This window comes from Rana temporaria, chromosome 7 (genome assembly GCF_905171775.1).
Source record: "Rana temporaria chromosome 7, aRanTem1.1, whole genome shotgun sequence".
NCBI classification, from domain to species: Eukaryota; Metazoa; Chordata; class Amphibia; order Anura; family Ranidae; genus Rana; species Rana temporaria.
The window spans coordinates 211,739,264-211,762,314 of record NC_053495.1 but is presented as its reverse complement, the minus strand read 5'-3'; the positions used below and the strand labels follow the sequence as shown (position 1 = coordinate 211,762,314).

The 23,051-nt window shown below is 47.1% G+C and overlaps 1 protein-coding gene across 5 annotated transcripts in view; it reads right to left on the bottom strand.

Moving 5' to 3' along the window:
* KIF2C (kinesin family member 2C) overlaps window positions 1–23,051 on the bottom strand; it is a 38,295-nt gene that overhangs the window by 800 nt on the left and 14,444 nt on the right. For all 5 annotated transcript variants that reach the window (XM_040360964.1, XM_040360965.1, XM_040360967.1 and 2 more), the window contains 17 exons: window positions 21,402–21,515; window positions 18,350–18,460; window positions 17,138–17,238; window positions 16,822–16,917; window positions 14,522–14,576; window positions 14,268–14,430; window positions 12,825–12,915; window positions 11,977–12,040; window positions 11,476–11,567; window positions 9,043–9,185; window positions 8,400–8,604; window positions 5,663–5,773; window positions 3,991–4,058; window positions 3,444–3,558; window positions 2,164–2,277; window positions 1,738–1,861; window positions 1–205 (listed from right to left, as the gene is read on the bottom strand). The exon at window positions 1–205 is cut by the window's left edge and continues 800 nt beyond it. In XM_040360964.1, the coding sequence (XP_040216898.1) occupies window positions 120–205; window positions 1,738–1,861; window positions 2,164–2,277; window positions 3,444–3,558; window positions 3,991–4,058; window positions 5,663–5,773; window positions 8,400–8,604; window positions 9,043–9,185; window positions 11,476–11,567; window positions 11,977–12,040; window positions 12,825–12,915; window positions 14,268–14,430; window positions 14,522–14,576; window positions 16,822–16,917; window positions 17,138–17,238; window positions 18,350–18,460; window positions 21,402–21,515 (1,853 nt within the window). In that variant the 3' untranslated portion in view covers window positions 1–119. The remainder of the gene's footprint in view (window positions 206–1,737; window positions 1,862–2,163; window positions 2,278–3,443; window positions 3,559–3,990; window positions 4,059–5,662; window positions 5,774–8,399; window positions 8,605–9,042; window positions 9,186–11,475; window positions 11,568–11,976; window positions 12,041–12,824; window positions 12,916–14,267; window positions 14,431–14,521; window positions 14,577–16,821; window positions 16,918–17,137; window positions 17,239–18,349; window positions 18,461–21,401; window positions 21,516–23,051) is intronic.

Below are 23,051 nucleotides of genomic sequence, written 5' to 3'. Positions count from 1 at the left end.
ATAGCACAACAAGTCTGAAAAAAGGGACAAACATTAAAAAGACAAACAAACTATTTATAATAACAACAACAACAGTGCTTAAAGTACAGGGGGCGCTGTACACGGGGGTGGGGGGGTCATCATTTCACAGGCCGCCTACTCTTGGTGATCTGTTGGCTGGCCTGTTCCTCCATCTGCATCGCGGCGCGCAGGGACGTCACACACTCTGAAAGGAAAAATAAATCCAAACAATGCATGAGCAAGGAGAAGGTATTTGTTATCATTACAGATGGATACACATGAAAATATCTGCCCACCCAATTCACTGTCCTTCAAACTTTAGGTGCCCTGGGGGGGAGGGAATAGTGACCCTGGGAGGAGGAAGGGGAATGGTGCCCCCCCGAGGGTGGGGGAGGAAGGGAATAGTGCCCGGGGGGGGGAGAAAGGGAAGGAAGGAATAGTGCCCCGAGGGGGGGGGGGGGAAAGGGAAGTAAGGAATAGTACCCCGGGGGGGGGGGGGGAGAAAGGGAAGGAAGGAATAGTGCCCCGAGGGGGGGGGGGAGAAAGGGAAGTAAGGAATAGTACCCCGGGGGGGGGGGGGGAGAAAGGGAAGGAATAGTGCCCCTGGGGTGGGGGGGTGAGGGAAAGAAGGAATAGTGCCCCCAGGGGGGGGATTGTGCCGGGGGGGAGGGAAGTAAGGAATAGTGCCCCCAGGGGGGGATTGTGCCGGGGGGGGAGGGAAGTAAGGAATAGTGCCGGGGGGGGGAGTGAAGGAAGGAATAGTGCCCCCGGGGGGGGGGGGGGGGGGGGGGGGGGAATAGTGCCCCAAGGGCTGGATAAAAGAAGGCCACATCCGGCCCCAAGGCTGAACACCAGTGCAGTAGAGGGACGACAACCTTTGCTGGCCGATATTAACCCCCCCCCATCCCCTGACTCCACCCTCAGTGCAAAAAGGAAGCCGCCGCTGAAAGCAAAATCTGCCAGTTGGAGCTGGTCTGTGCTCCTCTCATAGGAGCAAACTGGTTGCACTCCAATGCAATCAGCTTCACCCAAAAAGGCCGATTGATGGAGAATTCTGATGAAACCCTTTAGGTGATACTGTGACGGGAGTCACTTTGGATGGGGGGGCTTGGGGACCTAAAGAGCTCGAGAAATCTCCTTGTCCAGCCCCCCCAGCCCCTCTATGTGCAAGTTACCCTGGGTCCATTAGGGGCACAGGGTGACAGAGAACCCCAAGTCTGATCTCCACTAGTCAGAATTAATGTACAACCACACTTGAACATACAGTCTCATACTGTAGTAAACTACAGGGGTCTCAAACTGGCGGCCCTCCAGCTGTTGGGAAACTACAAGTCCCATGAGGCATTGCAAAGCTGCCTGTGGGAGTCATGCTTAAACTCAGGAGGCATGATGGGACTTGTAGTCTCGCAGCAGCTGGAGGGTCACCAGTTTGAGACCCCTGCTTTACTAGATGATTTGAGGTGTGGCTGTATCCCATTGTTCTATTGCGTCTGCCTTGGGAGCAACCTATCGTGCTAATAACGAGCGGGGACAACCCTTCACACTGCTATAGAGAAGAGCAACTGAACCCAAGTAATCCCGTGTCACATCATCAGCATTGAGGGCGCCATCAGGTCCCGGCGATAGAAGAATGCCGAGGACCGATGGAAGGGTCCCTGGGGATGGTCGCACCCTATGCCCGCTGATGGGCAATGTTCTCTTCTGATCAGGGAGACTCGGGTCACAATGAGCACTTACCGCCCAATGAGATGAGGGCCTTGGAACTCTCGTTGATGAGATATTCCGCCTGCGTCACAAAGTTCTCCAGGTCATAGTCCGGCTGCTCCGTCACCTCCAGCAGGTTGGACCATTCCGGAGTTTTCTGCAATGAGAGAACTGCAACATGAACCCCCGGAGATTTCCATCACTTCTGAGCAGTGGAATATGCCAAATTGTGCCCCCCCTCAAGATGTATGATAATGCATCAGCAAACCCCCAAAAAAGGATCACTAATCTGCATGCTCCCCCCTCCCTCCCGAAATCCCCTCTGACAAATCTTTGCCATACCCCCCTCCCAGCTGAAATCCTCTATACCCCGCCCAACCAAAAACGTCCCCCCTCCAAGCACAAATACCCCGAAATCATCCCTACTTTGTGATGTCCCATCGTCAGCTTGGATCTCACCTGCACCAATTCCCGGAGCTCCTCCACAGCTTTCTCCTCCAACTCCCCCATCCGGCTCATGGCGTCCTGGAAACTGTTCATAGTGGAAAGTTCCTCTTCATCCTTCAGAGAGAGCTACAGGGACAGAGAACCAGCAAATCAGAACCATCCGGAGCCTATTCCCCCCCCCCCCCCCCCCCCCCCCCGATGAGGGCAGGATCCCTTCTACCGCTCAGGAGAAACGCGTCTGCAGACCAGAACAACGAATAGTGCAAGTTCAGGGCTGCACCGATAACCTTTTTAAGACAAAGAACCGATAGATTTTCAAGTACTTGCCGATACCGATTTTATTTTTTTTACAATTGTTTTGCATTTACATTTTTATATTTTTTACAATGCTTTGGTGGGGGTAGAGGACGGTATCTATTTTTTACAATTCTATATTCTTATTCATAATATTACTTATTCTTCATAGTATTACTATTAATAAAATAAATTGCATTTATTAATATTCGGGGGGGGGGCTTTGGTGAGATATCAGGAGTCTGAACAGACCTCAACCCATCCGCTCTAGCCAATCAGCGGCCAGCCTGAGCCGCGGAAAGGATGTCGGGACCGAGCGCAGGACTTGAGGGGCTCAGGTAAGTATAACGGGGGGCCGGTATACTCTGAAGTTTTTCACCTTAACACATCAAGGTGAAAAAAAACAAAAAAAGCTGTCCTTTACAACTCCTTTGATTTCCGGGACTCTCCCTCTTGATTGCCTAAGACACAGGAGTGGCGCTATTGGCTCCTGCCGCTGTCAAAGGAGAGAGAGACGCAGCGGCACCCGAGAAGAGGATCCAGGCGGCTCTGTACAAAACCCACCACAGGTAACAAGTTTGTTCTTTTTATAGAAAAATGAGTCTTTAATCACTTTGGGGTGCTGCTCTCTGCAGGCCTTAAATACTGGGCACTACACAGCAGCCTTGTCCTGTGAATTCAGAGAATGGGGCCCCTTTGGGTTCACAGGAGTAGAATAAATGCTGAAGATTTCCACAGGAGGCAGCTACCTGCACCACATGGGACATCTTTTCTCAAGTCAGCTCACTAAAGCTGTAGAGAATTTAAAGGCTAACCCAGCTCAGAAGGCATTAATAAGACTAAGCTGAAAGATACTCCCATCCTTAACACCAGTGATGTGATAATCAACAACCAGTGATTTGGTTTGTCATTACAGGAGGTGAAGTTTCACGTCTTCTATAGAAAGATCTGCCTTCTCAGAATTAGTCCGAAATACAAAAAGATCCGTCATCACTTACATCATCCTGGAAATCCGACCCTCCAATGGAGGAGGACCGAGAGCCGTCACTGAACTCCGTCTCCATTTGCTGATTATCGGCAGGCTCCGCATTGTGAGGATTCAGTTCCTTCACCCTGACAAAAAAAGGAAAGGGGGCGCCGTCAACACCCAGCCAGAGGGGGAAAGGGGGCGCCGTCAACACCCAGCCAGAGGGGGAAAGGGGGCGCCGTCAACACCCAGCCAGAGGAGGAAAGGGGGCGCCGTCAACACCCAGCCAGAGGAGGAAAGGGGGCGCCGTCAACACCCAGCCAGAGGAGGAAAGGGGGCGCCGTCAACACCCAGCCAGAGGAGGAAAGGGGGCGCCGTCAACACCCAGCCAGAGGAGGAAAGGGGGCGCCGTCAACACCCAGCCAGAGGAGGAAAGGGGGCACCGTCAACACCCAGCCAGAGGAAAGGGGGCACCGTCAACACCCAGCCAGAGGGAAAGGGGCACCGTCAGCAATCAATACCAGGGAGAGGGAAGGGCAATATTACTAGGGAGATGCGATAACACCCCAGGAACCCACCTGTCAGCGTATCGCAGAGTGTTCAGCGTGTATTCACAGGAGCTTAATCCCGGGGACAGCATAGCGATCTGTAACAGCAAATATCAAACGATTATTCAATGCAGAACGAACACACACACACACACACACACACACACACACACACACACACACACACACTGATATCAGCCAATATAAAAACAAAATTACTTCTTACAAACTCCAATTTTTTTTTTTAGGAATACCACTGAAGGAATGCGATAATCATAAAAACACCCATTTTCTTATGTGTATGTTTCTATGCATATTTTCTATACTATAAGTCAGGGATCCTCAAACTACGGCCCTCCAGCTGTTGTAGAACTACACATCCCATGAGGCATTGTAATACACTGACATGCACAGACATGACTAGGCATGATGGGAATTGTAGTTCTTGAACAACTGGAGGGCTGTAGTTTGAAGACCCCTGCTATAAAGTGTATATTGTACACTCACAAACTGCTTGCCTTGCTAAAAATGGCCACTAGCAGCACCCCCTCCCATCGAGATGACTGGAGAAGCTAAAGATGGCATCTGCCCCCTCCTGCCCACGAATTGGAAGAATGAGGAAATAAGAAGAGGGAACGGGAGACAACCAAACTTGATCACCAAGTTTTTGTATTCTTTCTGCATTTAAGCCAACCAGATGTGCCTTTTAGACTGATAACATTTGCACAATAGTGACGTATACTTCATTGTGCTGTGTGTAAAAGAGCTTGGCACTGCCTGTAATAAAATCAGAAATAAGGAAAACACTGCGCTGAACAGATGCCCAGTGTGTTTGCTTCCCAACGTGCACACATCTCCACACAAATAATTCGGACCAGCAGCCAAGATCCATCCTGAACCCCCATTGGAGGTTCACCTCCATCACACCAAAAGCAATCGCTCGTCCCTCGGCCGCAACCACTGCCACCCTCTGTGAGGGTATCAGGAAGTGACGCGTAGCGGCTTCACTGCCCGGTTCCTTACTGCGCATGTGCAAGTAGTGTGGCGCGTCGTCACTGGTCCCCACTCTCTCCTGGGAATAGTGCGTTTCCCAGAAGACAGCGGGGGTGCAGGTAGGGGCAGGTTTGCAGCCCCCACTTCCCCCGAAAGGTGCCATATGTGACACCGGAAGGGGGGGGGGGCGATGTTCCAAAAAGAGTAAGTTCTATTTTTGGGTGGAAACTCTGCTTTAAGTTTGAAAGTTTTCCTCCTCTTATGAAACTGTACTGTTGAAGCTAGGGGCCCGACGTGGTCCCTAGAAAGCATTATTGAGAACCCATTTTTATGACATTGCCTCCCTGTTTGGGAATTGGGGGTTCCGATTTGTAATTACGATGGCCATGTTGGGCCAGAGGTTCCATAACTTATTGTATTTCTGATGTTCCCTTTTGAAAAGTACCAGTCACATTTTATATTGAAAATTCAATAAACAAAATTCTTAAAAAAAATTAATAAAAAAAACACGACAGCATAGACCCTCCATCGTTCTATGCGCATTCACCCATCTCTGTCAGCCATGTCCACTTTCAGGCAAACTGCAGTACCAAGAAGGGGGAGGTGGTTTTGGCAGAGCTCCCCAATGGTACAAATCACCACAATGGTGGGTGGCAGATGTCATGCGTGTATAATCCGTGTACAACCAATGCACAGAGCTCTGTATTACCATGCAAGTCCTGGAGTTCTCCCCAATGAAGGAATCTCGGAGGATTTGGGTCAGTTTACTCTCCCGGAATGGGGTGTGAGCCTTGTTCTGTCCCAACGCACGGATACATTCCTGGAACACACAAGGATAAGAGTTTAGAGAAGCCTGCGGGTCTTCCATCAGTTTCCAAAGTCACTACAATTTTAAAAATCAGCTAACAGATTAGACCACCCCCCCCCCCTCGAAAGCCCACCTGTAATAAAAAGTAATTAACATACTCACATGACGTCCCAAGTCCTATACATATGTAGCACCCTCCTAGTTCAATAGGGCTGTCAGGACAATATGAGTTTTTCTTTGAGCGTGTGCGCGTGTGTGTGTGTGTGTGTATGTATATATATATAAATTTTTTATTAAGTGGCGCGTGAGTGCGCAAAAGGTGACAGTCGGCTTTACCTATCCATTATGGAGATACTTATGAACTGGCCCTGTTGCATTGAGTTTAATATGAACTTATGTTATTATACCTTGCTACTAATATGGTTACATTTTGTATATCATTGAACTTTTAACCAATATACTAGGTATGCTGTGTTACCATTGCCATTACCATATTTTATGCATAATATATAATAGCATATTATGCATAATTAAAGTTATGACTGCCAATTGTTGATTTGCAATGCCTCGATTTAATGTTTTAACCACTTGCCCACCAGGTTAATTCTGGCACTTCTCTCCTTCATGTGAAAATCACAATTTTTTTGCTAGAAAATTAATCAGAACCCCCAAACATTATATATTTTTTTTTAGCAGACATCCTAGGGAATAAAATGGCAGTCATTGCAATACTTTTTGTCACACCGTATTTGCGCAGCGGTCTTACAAGCGCACTTTTTTTGGATAAAAATCACTTTTTTGAATTAAAAAATAAATACATTTTGCCCAATTTTTTTATATATTGTGAAAGATAATGTTACGCCGAGTAAAATGATACCCAACATGTCACGCTTAAAAATTGCGCCCGCTCGTGGCATGGCGTCAAACTTTTACCCTTAAAAATCTCGATAGGCGACGTTTAAAAAAAATTCTACAGGTTGCATTTTTTGAGTTGCAGAGTAGGTCTAGGGCTAGAATTATTGCTCTCACTCTAACGATCGCGGCGATACCTCACTTGTGTGGTTTGAATACCGTTTTCATATGCGGGCGCTACTCGCGTATGCGTTTGCTTCTGCGCGCGAGCTCGTCGGGACGGGGCGCTTTAAAAAATTTTTTTGGGTTTTCTTATTTATTTTTATTTAGTTTTATAATTTTTTACACTGAAAAAAAATAAAAAAATAAAAATTGATCACTTTTATTCCTATTACAAGGAATGTAAACATCCCTTGTAATAGAAAAAAGCATGACAGGTCCTCTTAAATATGAGATCTGGGGTCAAAAAGACCTCAGATCTCATAATTAGACTTAAATGCAAAAAAATAAATAAAAAAAAAGTCATTTTTTCAAATGACAAAAAAAAAAAAATGTTTCTTTAAGAGGCTGGGCGGGACTGACGTTTTGACGTCACTTCCGCCCAGCAGAGCTATGAGGACGGGTGAAGGAGATTTCTCCTTCAGTCCCGTCCCCGCTCAGCTGCCGGACACATCCGATCCCCTCCGCCGCTACCGACGGCTCCGGTAAGCGGCGGAGGGCGCGGGAGAGCGGCGGGAGCCCCTCTCCCGCCACCGATAACGGCGATCTTGCGGCGAATCTGCCGCGGAGACCGCCGTTATCGTGTACACCACCGCCCCCTGAAAAGATGAATATCTCGGTTGTGGCAGCAGCTGCTGCCGTTATCGAGATATTCAACTTTAAAAACAGGACGTCTTTTTGACATGGGGCGGTGGTCAAGAGGTTAAGTTCCAATACAACAGGATACTGCCATATTATTTCTTGTTATGCATGTCCTGGGATGCATGCTTTATTTAAAGTCCCACCCATGCCTCTCCTTTTTCAAAGTATCGGGGATGGTAGGTGTCTGGCTCTACATACCTTACGCCTCCTACAAAATCCCAAAAAAAATGTAATCGTAGTTCTGTTTGGCAGTAGATCATCTTGCTGTGGACTGGCTATAACAAACCCAATGCTTTGGCCAAGCACACAAGCAGTTTTTACAGTCACTTACAGCAATTAAAAAGGGATTGTAAAGTTTAAAAAAGTTATACCCGGATCCTCTTCTTGGGTCCCTCCTTGCTACTCTTGGCCCCTCCCTTCAGTTAAGTGCCTACACAGCAAGGAGCTTGTTGTTATGGGGCACCCGAGTCAAGCTGCAGCTCCGTGTATCCATTCAAACACGGAGCTGCCATTCGGCCTCTCCGCCTCTCCTGATTGGCTAAGACACAACAGTGGTGCCAATCAGGGGGGGGGGGGGGGGGGTGAGCCCTGTATGGGCGAGGGACTTGAGTCCCCGCCTCTGTCCACAAGTACTTGGGGGGCCTGCTACACAGGCTTTTTTGATCTTCATGCATCGAGATTAAAAGCCTTCTGCCTTTACAACTCCTTTAAAGCCATGACAGGTTCACTTTAAGCCAACATGGTGGAGTGGGCACCTCGACTTTTCTCCCGTCCCACCAATCCCCCGGCTATCCGGGCCACCCTACAACAGGCCCGGTGTTGCCGCCCCGACTACAGACCAGGATCAGTTCACCTTTTATGCAGATTCCAAAGCAATTCACTGATGTGGAGTGAACCATGCCTGCCCCCTCCCCCACATCATTACCTTTAAGGCAAGTAAACTGCGGTTGATCTCGGCCCCCTCCATACGGGTGATGCGGTCTGCGCTGGCGGTGTCGGCACCTCGCTCATTCCCAGCCAAATCTACCAAGGAAAACTTGCCGTGAAGCTTCCCTCGCCGTCTCAGGATGATCTGCAAGCAAGCGTGAGAACGCGAGGAGCTGCTGTTGGCAAACGTCTGACCGGAAGTCCTGAGGGGAAAAGAATAAAAAAATCCAAATTTATAAAATAATCGCTGTAGGCAAGATCCTTGCCCAACAACAAGACAAACTTTGAAATGTATGGCCAATAAATGAAAATGCTTCAGTAGTCATACAAGGCCTCATTCACAGAGGCATAGTGCAGCGCATGCCGAGGGGAGGCCTGCGTTTGCATGGGACGCACAGAACATCTGTTGGCAAAGCAGTCCCATTCATGTCAATTGGGATGCAGCGGCTGCATGGATACAGCTGCTGCTTCCAATTTGACAGCTATGCAGGTGCACAGCCCAGAGCGTGTTATTAGGCCATGCACCCGCACAGATGTCAGAGGGGGGATGCACAGAACATGCGTGTACCACTGAGCGTGCAAGCACAGAACGAGGTCCAAGAGGTCATTACTCCCAGGAAGGGTAATGCGGCGGCACTCACCTACAGGCACTGCCAACCTCAATCATCTTAAAGACGTCCTCCGCACACGCGACTTCTCTTTCCAGCAACCCCACCACCTGCACCTCCTGCTTAGCGTCCTCCAGAACACGGAGCTTCGCCTTTTTGTTTAGGAGATCAAATACCTGAATACAGAGACAGAATTATTTTGGGAGTGGAGTAGTTGGGGGAATCAAAATGGAAAAAATGAGGAAGGCTGAGAGAAATAAAAGATAAGGATACAAGAGAAAGAGGGGCACCTTACTGTGCGCCTCCTACAGACGTACACATAGAAATACATAGATTGTAAAGCAATGACAATAGTAGATGCGATTAGAAATCGGACTAAAAGTAGTGGGATGAGAAATGTACCATGTGTATAGCAGGGGTCTCCAAACTGCAGCCCGAGGGCCAGATGTGGCCCTTTGATAGCCTTTATCCGGCCCTTGGTGCACTGATTCTTCCACTGACATGAGGCACCATTCCTCCCATTGACACCAACAATGGGGTACTATATTATCCACTGATACCAATGATGGGATACTATTCCTCCTACTAATAGGGGGAATACTCCTTTTCCTATTGACCACCAACCCTGAGGCCATATGTGTTCTCACTGATGCCGGTCCCGTGACATTTTCTTCCCTTGCTGGCCCTTCTAAAGACTGAAGGGCAATAAAGTGGCCCTTTGTTTGAAAAGTTTGGAGACCCCTGATGTATAGAAATACAAAGGAAGATGTATAATGTATTGTCAGATATATCCTCTTTGGATTTTAGAGAGGGGGGACCCCCCCCCCCCACACACAACCCTACACACACCACAACACTTAGCCTTTAATGAAATTATTGATTTTGGACCTGGGATGGTCTTACTGACATAAATCGGGTGCTAGCATACATCTTTTAGCCGTAGTTTCACCACTTCCCTGATCTGTAAAGATAAAATGCTCACATGTGCTGCAACCACCATTCATTGCTTTGTGGTTGCAGCATTTTATAAAGAAGTTGGGCTGCAGAGTTTAACCCTTAATACCGGGCACCTATACCCCCCATTCCTGCCCAGGCCATTTTTCAGCTTTCAGTGCTGTCGCACTTTGACTGACAATTGCGTGGTCATGCAACATTGTAACCCATTTGCCCCACGAATAGAGCTTTCTTTTGGTGGCATTTGATCATCTGAGGTTTTTATTTCCTGCACTATAAACAAAGTAGTGACAAGTTTGAAAAAAATATATAAAAATTCATAAGCATAATAAAAAATTCATAATAAAAAATTCATAATAGATTGTTTGCGCAAAAGTTATAGCATCTACAAACTAGGGGCTATAATTATGGTATTTTTTTACCAGTAATGGCAGCGATATGCGATTTTTTATTTTGGGACCACATTTATACAGCGATCAGTGCTATAAAAAATAAAATGCACCGATTACTGTATAAATCTAACTGGCAGGAAAGGGGTTACCACTATGGGGGTGATCAAGGAGTCAATTGTGTTCCCTAGGGCAGTGGTCATCAACCCTGTCCCTCAGAATCCACTAACCCTGTCCTCAGAATCCACTAACAGGCCAGATTTTATGTATTACCTTGGGGAGATGCAGATTAGAATACTGCAATCACTGAGCAGCAAATGACATCACCTGTGATGTATTCCAGTTATCTTGCAAACCTGGCCTGTTAGTGGGACCTGAGGACGGTGTTGATTACAGTAAAGATCACTCCCTAGGGCAGAGGTCATCAACCCCGTCCTCAGGGCCCACTAACAGGCCAGGTTTGCAAGATAACTGGAATACTTCACAGGTGATATCATTTGCGGCTCAGTGATTGCAGCGTTCTAGTCTCCATCTCCCCAAGGTAATACATAAAACCTGGCCCGTTAGTGGGACCTGAGGACGGGGTTGATTACCACTGCCCTAGGGAGTGATTTTTACTGTAGTTTGCAGTGCGCAGGCAGCAACAAAGGAAGAAATTGGCCGGATAGCAGAGTGACAGGAGAGTGTCAGGACGTCTTCTAGGCCAGGGGGTAGGAATCTTCAGCACTCCAGCTGTGGTAAAACTACAAATCCCATCTTGCCTCTGCCTCCAGGAGTCATGTCTGACTGTCAGGGTTTTGACATCCCTCATGGGACTTGTAGTTTCAAAACAGCCAGAGGACCACGGTTGCCTACCCCTGGCCTAGGCAATGCAACCAGACCGGAGGCTCCCTGTTGTACTGATCTGCTCCTCAGGCTCTCTCCTTCCAGTTCTCCGTACTGATCAGCTCCTCAGGCGCTCTCCTTCCAGTTCTCCATACAGAGATCAGTTTCCTTAATGGGAAATCAGAGAGACATGCTGACAGCAGAGAAGAGGGCCAAAAAGGGACAGCCAAAGGGCCAGATATGGACAGAATTTGCCCAGGTCAGATGTACACGGTTCCCAATGCAATGGAGGACTCACCTTCCCGTTATAGATCTCAAAGAACGTCACAAACACTTCCAGATCCATATCCTGGTAGCGGGGTTGGGAGAGGAGAAGGAAGACGTCCCGTGCTGCCAAGAGAGATAAACAACCTCAGCACACAATAGAGTCAGAATTCATATTTGGCATAGTGGTTGGCGCTTCTACTTTTCAACGTATGGATCCCGCTGCTCTACAAATCTCCTATGAGACCAGAAGAGAAAAGCTGCTGAGGACAGGCACAGCGCTGGATCAATGGAGGACTCAGTGAGGCTTTTTTTTCCCGGTGAGGGGATTACTTTATTGCCGGTGTTTTGTCGAGATGGTTCCTCTATCGGATAGGGTGCGGCCTTGACTGCACTTGCGCAGTCGGAGGCTACGAAAATCTCAGAGCCAGAACAGCGCATGCACAGTCGAGGCCGGACCCTATCCGATAGGGGGAACCATCTCAACAAAACACCGGCATTCTTAAAAAAAAAAAAAAAAAAAAACGACACTTACATGCAAAAGCGTAGATTCCTTTTGTCACATTCTGACTTTTCCCCAGGAAGTCACCACCCATCGTCTGCAAAGCAAAAATCAGTGAACAGTCTGTATGTACGATGAGTGAGCAACAAAGTTTTCTATAAAAAAAAAAAACAATCAGCAGGTTCTCCCCCCTGCTCCCCCTCCTATGCATTAAGGTGAAAAAAAAAAAAAAAAAAAAAAAAAAAAAGGTTTACGACCCCTTTAAAATTAGACTTGGAAAACGTAACATTAATAAATCAACGGGACCAGATGGCTTGCACCCGAGGGTGCTTAGGGAACTGCGTCAAGTAATTTCCAGACCATTGTTTCCAATTTTTACCAACAGTCTACTGACTGGAATGGTACCAGCTGATTGGAGAAAAGCCAATGTAGCACCAATCTTTAAAAAAAAAGCCCAAAATACATCCCTGGGAATTACAGAGCAGTCAGCCTAACATCAATAGTATGTAAGCTCTTGGAGGGGATAAGGGACCATTATACAAGATTAGTAATGAAGACGGTATCATTAGCAGTAATCAGCACGGATTCATAAGGAAAAAATAGTTTTCTTCCATTGTTTATTCAAATAAAAAATGGCAACTTGGATCTTTAGAAGTTCATTTTTTTTTAAATTAAAAACCTGCATAGAGGGGGCGTGGCCAAGATGGCAACCAAGCTGGACGTTTAGGAGCGGAGCTCTGCTGAGACGGAGGGGAGATTATCCCGATTACCCATTCTGACCTGGCTGGGGCACCCCTCATTTTGCCCGCCAGCGTGGGCCGATGGGCCAGACCCAAAAAACCTGCATAGAATAGTGCAAGTGTATAACATAATTTACTTACGTGGGTTTTACCACTTCCTGTTTGACCGTATGCAAAACATGTGGCCTTCCCTCCTTCAAATATGGCCTGGACCAGAGGCCGGGCTGTAAACCTGGTGACCAGAGAAAAAAAAAAAAAAGTGACAATTCATCCTTGCAACAGATACAAATTGGTCATTTTATGGGGTGTGGGGGAGTTAGTGAGAATTAAAACCGCACCCGAACACCGACGCAATTCTGACGGTAAAGCGCTGCTAAATGTGAAAGAGGCCTAAAAGTCAGCAGCTACAAAATACTGCAGCTGCTGACTTTTAATATATGGACACTTACCCGTCGCCATCTTTGTGAAGAGAATCGGGACCTGAAGCCTTGCGGCTTCACTTCCCGTTTCACCTACTGCCCATTCCCAAGTCCTCACTGGTCCCTGCGTCTCTCAGAAGACAGTAGGGTGCCAGAAGTGGCGTAGGTCACCTCGATCACCGCAGTGATCCATGCCTGGAAGTGGAAGCAAATACCTGTATTAGACAGGTATCTGCTCCCTCCTCCCCCCGGAAAGGTGCCAAATGTGACACCAGAGGGGGAGGAATCTGAAAAGTGGAAGTTCCATTTTTGTGTGGAACTACCATTTTTGTGTGGAACTACGCTTTAATAAATAAAATGTTTACATGTGAGGGAATCAAAGTCTGGATCTACCACCAACTGATAATCAGGATATATCCACAAAAAAATAAAAATATATATTTTTTTAAATAGGTCCATGTGATGCAATTGCCTATATGTCTCAGTTTAATTCTCCCTGCTAATTTAATGCTGTGGGTTACAGGTAACAGGTGTTTTCATGTGCGATTCATCTCTCTGTAAAGACTGTTCATATGTTAAATAAGGCTAGCTTTTGAAAGGCCTTTAATTGTGTGTTCCAGCAGTAAGCTTGGCATGCGTGGCTTATTGGGCGATCCCAGGAATATCCCCCCTTGTGGAATATTGGGCGATTATCTTTATGGGAAGAAGGGAAGACTTTGACGGGGATATCATTCTAATACCGTCACAGTGCACAACCAATCACCATATGAAATTCAAAATATATGGCGCAGTTCACGTGACCAAAAACCTATATGCAAAAATAAAGAGAATTCCTACCAAGGAGGTGACATCTGCGCAACACCACGGTTGTATTAAAAATATATTGTAAAAAGCATAAGAAGGGGGGAAAAAAAACTTTATTTTATTTAATGTGGTTTTAGGTCACTTTGTTCTGATTTTTTTTTTTTTAAGATAAACCAAAGTATTTTGATTACCTATAAATTTGGGTTCTTGTAAAAGATTTTGGATATGAGAATATAAATTTGTACAGGAATATTCCTCTTATGGGTCACAAGTCATTCTGAGATACATAAAGATCCGAGGTTGGGCGGAGTTACCTGTACACAATGTGGGATGGGGGATTGAGGATAGGAGGCGGAGTTACCTGTACACGATGTCGTTGGCGCTCGTCTCATCGAAGGTGTAGTCAAAGCGGAAAGCCTGGTTCTCTAGATACTTTGTGAGGTCCACTTTGAATTTGGGCTCATGTACCAGAACCAGACTTTTACTAGGGACAGATACGATATCAAACTCCCTCTTGGCTAGCTCTACAGAGGAAGAGAAAAGACAACAAAGTCATCTTGAAGAGTAAGACTTCCATTACTAGAGGGGGGGGGGGGGGGGGGGGATTTAGCTCACCTTGCTTGTTGAGAGGCCTTTTCCGCACACACACGCAGATACGATGTTCATCAGCCTGCAGAGGAGAGTTATCATCAGGAAAAACACCAGATCCGTCATGGCTTCCTCTGACAAGCCTCGTGCCATAGTGGTAGAGGAGTCAGTCACAAGTCCTGGATTTAATATTGTGTGGCTGAATAGAGCCGAGCGTGCGCCAGAAAGGGCCAGCAACCGGGGGCACTAGATGGCGCTTCATATCATTTGATATTTCTTGGCTCCATCTAGTGGCCAAAAGCCAAATACCACATACTGCATCTGGCCACTAGGCGGGGGCATTGCAGCATCTGGCGGGGGCCAAGCATTGCAGCACCTGGCATTTGCTTTTTTTGGCCACTAGATGCCAAGTATCATGGGAAGTTCCTATGTTATACAGCACCATCTAGTGGTCAAGGTCAATATGCAGTATTTTTCCATCTTTGAAAGCAGAACTAAAAGCTTCTATCCTCTACATCAGTGGCTCTCAATCCTGTCCTCAAATTACCTCCAACAGGCCATGTTTGCAGGTTTTCCTTTATCTTGCACAGGTGCTTTAAAACAGAGTCATTTGGTATTGGCTTGGTTTTTTGGAAAGCTATTTTAGCAAAGAAAAATTCCCAAAACAAGTCGTGTTGGGGGTACACACAGGAGGGGCTTTAGAGCGCCACTATTTATATACCGTCGTAGAAGTGTCATAGGCATGGCTCGGTTGAGAGTAATATATATATATATATAAATTATTCTAGCACAAATACTCACACAAGGTCCCCCATTGGTTGGTGGGTATCTGGGCTGAGAAGCAGCCTATTGACTGATAAGACAGGCCCTCAATCCAGCACGCAAGACGCTTTCCCACTTAATTCCCCGACTTAGTTGGGGTAGGCGGTACACTTGGTGGGGGTCACGCCCTTTGACCTCTGGGAACCTGCCTTCTGAGGTCCCTGTTCCACTTCCTGAGTCCTAGCCTTCAATGGGAAACCCTAACCCTCTAACCTGGATGTACCTCCCCCACCCCTCTAGATCAGCCAGAGTTCTGTAGAACCCCCCCCCCCCCAGGTTTCTAGGGGTTCCTTGAGCTTTAGCTTACTGGACTTCATCTGAAAAGGGTGTCTGCACCAATCCAAGCCTGTAGCCCATTGATAAATTGAAGCGCGCTTCACGCATGAGCAGAAGGAAGCCGCAAAACTTCACTTGTCAGTTGCCCCCTAGTCAAGATGGCGGCGCCAGCAACCAATAGAAGAATCGGCCAGGTGAGGACACCACTGCATACAGGGAAAGGCGAGTGCCCCAATATTGAAAGTCAGCAGCTACTGATTTTTTGGGGGAAGCCTGGCGCTCCTTTTTAAAGAGGAGGTCCAACCCGAGAAAAAAAAAAAAAAAAAAGTTTTTTTTTTTTTTAATTTTGTTTTAAAGATGTCATACTTGCCTCCACTGCAGTTTGGCACAGATTGGCCCCCGATCCTTCTCTTCTGGTGTCCCTTGACGGCTGTCTCAGGTCCTCCCTGCAATAGCCAACACCCTCTGGGAAGCTCTACCATACACTCTGCGTGACATGGTCCCGACCCCCCCCCCCCCCAGCAGCCTCATTGGATTTGATTGACAGCAGCAGGAGCCAATGGCTGCGCTGCCATCAATCTACCCAATCAACACCGAGACTCAGCGGAGAAGAGGATGCCGGGGACGCGCACAGCAGGTGAATGGGCATGGGTAAGTAAAATGGGGGGGGGGGCGGTGTTTACCTTAATGCATCCTATACATTAAGGTGAAAAAAAAAAAAAAAATAAATAAATAAATAAATAAAAAAAAAACACGAACCTTGACAACCCCTTTAAGTCAGCAGCTACAAATCCTGTAGCTGCTGACTTATTGGGGCACTTGCCCATCTTCGGATCGACTCCCAGGTGCTGCCATTCCTGGTAAGGGAACTAGGCAGTGAAAGGCTTCACTGCACAAAGCACGCTGTGCTTTCCAATTGGCTGGGCGGCGGGAGAAGGAGGAGCCGAACTTCCAGGAGATTGGGCCTTGGACAGTCTTCCGGAAGTGGACCCCAGTTCCCCTTTACTACAGTTTTAATTTATTTTTTCTCATTAATCTACACAGCACCCCATAACGACAAAGTGAAAACAGAATTTTAGAAACATCTGAATTCCTTAACCGCTTCAATACCGGGCACTTTCACCCCCTTCCTGCCAAGACCAATTTTCATCCTTCAGCCCTCACACACTTTGAATGACAATTGCGCGGTCATGCTACACTGTATCCATATGACATTTTTGGAATCTTACCGAGTCGGTCATGCTGATCCGGTGGCACTCCAGGGTGGATCGGAAATCCTTGATCATCTTCCCAAACTCCCAGTTGGGTACGGTTGTGTCACAATCCTGTATACAGACACCACATATTAACCAATCACAGCCATCAAATATCAGATGTAGGATCATCACCTCCCAAGTCACGTCACCCAAAGCCGATAATTCAGCGTTGGGTAGATGCTGGAGAGTTGAAGTTCAACTTTAGCAACATGTTTAGTAACAAAACAATTTTGGGTGGAGGGGGCTTTTAAACAAATAGACCCCCCCCATGTGAAGCCCATAAACAAACCTGCGCTCGCTTGGTCCTCATCTCGGAGTTCTGAGCTCTCTGTTCTTGCCTTTTATTCTTCATTTTCTCCATCTCATTCACTATGTTGGACTTTCTTCTGGCTGAAAAAACAATACAAAATGTCATGTGATCATTACCCAATTCAATACCAGAAAATGACAGCGTGATCTGCATTCGGTTTGGGAAACTTTAAAGGGTTTGTTAAGCCATGTATACAAGACTATGCCAGCCCCTCTATTAGAGCCTGGCACAGCACACCATGTACTTGGTTTAAAAAAAAAAAAAAAAAAAGCGTTCTAAATACAGCATTTGAGCTGTCTTCAGGCCGGTCACATGACTGATGGCCGTTTTACAGCTCCAATGGATGTCTTCTGCGGGAGGAGCCATAATATTTCCGACGTTAGCCGGGGAGATCACATGGCCGCTCGTCTCCGCCTCATGTAGCTGTAAAACAGCCGCGAGTCGCGTGACTGCCCTGAATGACGGCTCTAAAGAGGCATTTAGACTGCTCTTTTTTTTTTTTTTTACAAAGGACTTGCATACAGGCATACCCCGCTTTAAGTACACTCACTTTACATACACTTGCAAGTAAGGACATACCCGTGAGTGTATGTAAAGTGCCTTACAAGCACTGTACAGAGAGCATAGCCCTCCCTGTTCCAGTGTGCCCCTGAAAGCCCCACTACAGCCCTTGAGACCTTAACTACAGCTCCCAACACCCCACTACACCCTAGAAGTGAAAAAAGGTATTGTTTCACTTTAAGTACATTTTCGTTTTACATACATGCTCTGGTCCCATTGTGTACTTTAAAGTGGGGTATGCCTGTAGTGTGGTATGCCAGCCTCTAATAGAGGGGCTGGAAGTGACCACTGTAGGCGTTTATTTTTACTGGTAGCAGCGGAGGGAGGGAGGGGGGGGGGGGTGGTTACAGACAAGCGCTGTGCAGTGTAATCTGCTTTAAAGGGACCAGAATCTGTATATTTGTGGGGTCAACACTAAGCACTTCCATATTAAGTGTAACAAACTTACCATTGTGGCGCCATTCATTTTAAATGCCACCCCAACACACGGAGGCAATGCATACATGTATAGGGAATCCTGACGACCTCTGAATGAGCCCCACCACCCAAGACAGACAAGTAGCTCAATGGGAGTTCCACTATAAACCTTTTTTGCTCACCGACAGCCAATCAGTCTTCCCAAAAGCTCACCTGCGTTGCTCTTTGCAGTGGAGGCCGCCGACTCCTCCACCAATTCATTCACTCGTGGCAATAACCGGCTCTCTCCGATACTGTTGTATTTTGTGGATCTCGTTCTCATAGCTGATGAAGAAATAAAAAAAAAAAAATTCTCACTACCAAGGAAGCTGCTGGAGGGTGTCCCCAGACCAGAGTGAGCCCTCCCCCAACCCCCCCGGACCGGAGACTGGAGGGTCCACCCAGAGACTGGAGGGTCCACCCAGAGACTGGAGGGTCCACCCAGAGACTGGAGGGTCCACCCAGAGACTGGAGGGTCCACCCAGAGACTGGAGGGTCCACCCAGAGACGAAGCCTGGAGGGTGCCCCCAGAGCCAGCCCCCCCACCCAGGACCGAAGCCTGGAGCATGCCCCCCAGAGCCAGCCACCCCCCCAGGACCGAAGCCTGGAGCGTGCCCCCCCAGAGGCAGCGCCCCCAGGAGCGAAGCGTGCCCCCCCAGAGCCAGCACGCCCCCCCCCCCCAGGACCAGAGCCTGGAGCGTGCCCCCGGACAAATTCTCATACATTCTCCAGATATTTCAAAAATGATTCATGTGCTTCATAGAACACCAAATTGCAACCACTGAATATTGCTCATGCCCACAATAGAATTTTAATAAAGGAAAAAAAAAAAAAAAAAGATTTATAGAACTATTGTAGTCAGTGAACGAATATATGTACACCCCTACATGAGCGCCATTTAGTGGATATGATTTAGTGTTATATGGGAGCACATGAAGGATTTTGACCAAATATATTTTTAAAAAAAATCTTATTTTTGAGTTGTAATATAAACACCCCCCACCAAAAAACACTGCTCTATACATTGATATAATAAACGGTATGGTGTAAATATGACAAGTGCCAAGAGATTTATTTTTTTTATTTTTTACTACACACCTTGGAGAAGTTCCTGTCTGAACCTGTGCAGTCCTTCCGTGTATACGCACAAAGATTGAAGTAAAAGGTTTTTGAAACAGATTGCATCTCTGATTTTTTATTTTTGTTATACATCTGGTGGAAGCAGATGTGAAAAAAAAAAAGGGGAAGATACAGCAGAGGTGTCCCACCTTGTCTATCTCTAGATAAAATATGGCTGCTGCTGACGTCACACTGACAAAATGCGTAGGGCGGAGCTTCAGCGTCGATTCCCGTTTGGTCTGTGGAAGGCATGCGATACCTGGACTTCAATTGTTTTAAACTGTCATTTAGACAGTAAAAATCCAGTGCATATATGCATGTTTTTACACAGATTAAGAAGTTAAAACTGTATTGCACTACAGAATGTCATTTCTTTTTGCATATACTGAGGCGAAGGGGGCCGGGGATATAAGGAAAGAAGGATATACACCAGCAAAGATCGGTGTCCTAAATACAGGTTGGCTGGGAAGGTGCGATAACCAGAGGGGAGAGCATCAGCGTAAGGGGGGGCACTTTCAATATGTTTAACCACTTCCGGACCGCCTCCTGCACATACGTCGGCAGAATGGCACAAGCACGTATATATACGTCCTGTACCCAGTCGCGGGCGCGCTCCCGCGACCCGGTCCGAAGCTCCGGCGATCGGTCCCCGGAGCTGAAGAACGGGGAGAGCCGTGTGTAAACACGGCTTCCCCGTGCTTCACTGTGGCGGCGTATCGATCGCGTCATCCCCTTTATAGGGGAGACACGATCGATGACATCACACCTACAGCCACACCCCCCTACAGTTGTAAACACACACTAGGTGAACCCCAACTCCTACAGCGCCCCCTGTGGTTAACTCCCAAACTGCAACTGTCATTTTCACAATAAAGAATGCAATTTAAATGCATTTTTTGCTGTGAAAATGACAATGGTCCCAAAAATGTGTCAAAATTGTCCGAAGTGTCCGCCATAATGTCGCAGTCACGAAAAAAAAAAAAAAAAAAAAAAAAATCGCTGATCGCCGCCATTAGTAGTAAAAAAAGAAATAAAAATGCAATAAAACTATCCCCTATTTTGTAAACGCTATAAATTTTGCGCAAACCAACCGATAAACGATTATTGCGATTTTTTTTACCAAAAATAGGTAGAAGAAGACGCATCGGCCTAAACTGAGGAAAAAAAAAAAATTATATATGTTTTTGGGGGATATTTATTATAGCAAAAAGTAAAAAATATTGCATTTTTTTCAAAATTGTCGCTCTATTTTTGTTTATAGCGCAAAAAATAAAAACCGCAGAGGTGATCAAATACCACCAAAAGAAAGCTCTATTTGTGGGGAAAAAAGGACGCCAATTTTGTTTGGGAGCCACATCGCACGACCGCGCAATTGTCTGTTAAAGCGACGCAGTCCCGAACTGTAAAAACCCCTTGGGTCTTTAGGCAGCAATATGGTCCGGGGCTTAAGTGGTTAAAAAGGTAAAACTGTATTGCACTACAGAATGTCATTTCGCATATACTGAGGCGAAGGGGGCCGGGGATATAACGAAAGAAGGATATACACCAGCAAAGATCGGTGTCCTAAATACAGCAGGTCGGCTGTGAAGGTGCGATAACCCCCGAGGGAAGAGCATCAGCGTAAGGGGGGGGGCACTTTCAATATGTTTAAAAGCACCGATAAGAGGCACAAGTCAGTTTGATTTTTTTTTTATTATCTGGACGTGTTTATTCATACAGCAAGCTGAATCACTGGGATCTCAGCAGTTACCAATTTACCAATTGATTTCAGTAGATTTATTTAGTTTTGATGGTTGATGTCATATTTAACTATCACTTTATTGGAAGAATTTACTTGGATGTTTTATGAATTTTTGGAGCACTTGTTATATTTACACTATATGGTTTATTTTTGGTACATCTTAGCCACAGTATATCAATAGCACTTTTCAATCTATAGGGCAGTGCCACGCCCACTATATTCTTTCCCATTCTTCATTGGACCCTATACATAGGGGGGTCTCAATGGAGGCAAGCAGTTCTCATTACAGTATTCATACAGCCATCTGCCTGGAACACCCCCACATTTATCAGACCCCCCCCCCCCCACATAACCAATGATACTCACAATTATTTATACTCTGCTGTACAGTTGGTTGGGGCACAGGCTCCACCTCCATATCCAGGTCGATCGCACGGGTTTCAGGAATTGCGGACATCTTGATAGAACGACCGCGAAGGGCTGAAAAGAGGTGGTGTCAAGTTACAAGAAAAAAAAAAAAAAAAAAAAAAGCGCAAGCCATAATTCCCCCCGAGCACCGCAGAGCCGGCAACTGCACAACGACCAGAACAGCCAGCGCCAGATTTCGGAGTATTTACTAAACCCAATTTATTTATTTATTTTAAAAAGCCAGTGGGTGTCCGAGCACAAATACTTTACAGCATGGCTCAGGTCCAAGCAGGGCCACCATCAGAGGGGTACAGGCATTACACCTGTAAAGGGCCCGATGGTCCCCGCCTGGGGGCCCCCCCATTTTTTTTAATCCCTTCCCCCCACTCATTACACCTGTAAGGGGCCCAATGGTCCCCTCTCCCATTTTTTTTGCATTACACCTGTAAGGGGCCCAATGGTACCCCCCCCCCCCCCCCATTATCTTGCATCAGAAGAGAAGAAGATACACTTGTTTTTTTTCCCCTCTGCACCAAGGGGGCCCTTGTCTAAAGCTGTGTAAGGGGCCCCAAAATTTGTGATGGCTGCCCCGGGTCCAAGTCTGGGGAAACCCCCCCCCCCCACCCCCACAGGAGGCTCTTGACTTCTCCAATGTCCACCCACATCAAGGGGGGAAAATAAATCTAGCGGTTCTAAAAACTCCAGTTATAATGACTATAGGACAGAACGGAAGTCCTACATACACAAGTGACCATATTAAAAAAAAAAAAAAAAAAAAAGGGGGGGGGGGCAGGGAAGGTACCATGAGGAATTTTGGCCCCAGTTGCTCTGAATCATTTGGGTGGATATCATGGCCCAGAAGCAGGGCCGCCATCAGGAATTATGGGGGCCCCTTACACAGCTTCAGGCATGGGCCCCCGGGAGTAGAGAACCGGGGGGGGGTTGCCATCGCGGGCCCCTTACAGGTGTACTGCCTGTACCCCCCCTGATGGCGCCCTGCCCAGAAGTTCTAAGCGGTGGAAGCCAATAGGTCACATGTTTACATCCTGGTTCCTCTGTGTGTGTGGGGGGGTGATCTACCCACAATGCATGCAGTGGTGGGACACCCCTGTCATTCCTGCCCCCCCCCCCCCCCCCCCCAATAGAGGTCTCTGGATGCTTGGGCCGTTGTGCTGCTGAGGCCGATCTGGATTCAAGTCATAATTAGTATTCTGCTCATAATAGAAAGCCCATTGGTGCAGCAGCCCCCTTTCTCCCGGTGCAGCAGCAGCCCCCCCCCCCCTCTCCCGGTGCAGCGTGATTGAGTAAGCCATAAGTGTTTTCAGTGACCATTGTGGTGGATTTATATACAGAAGTGGAGACCCACCTTAAGGCCAAGGACAGGAATATGGGAGCCATCAATGCTGAGCTGATATTAAAGATTCAGGCTCCAGGGCCGTCACCCCCTTTCGTTCTCCATGTAGGAAGCCGATTACCTTCAGCTGGTGAAGTCCAGTGTGCTCGGTCCCATACACACGGGGCATTTAGCTCCAATGCATGAGGCTCCAGTGTCAAGGTGCCGTCACATGCGCACCATCCAGTCGCCCCTGTCATTCTCTATGAGAGGTG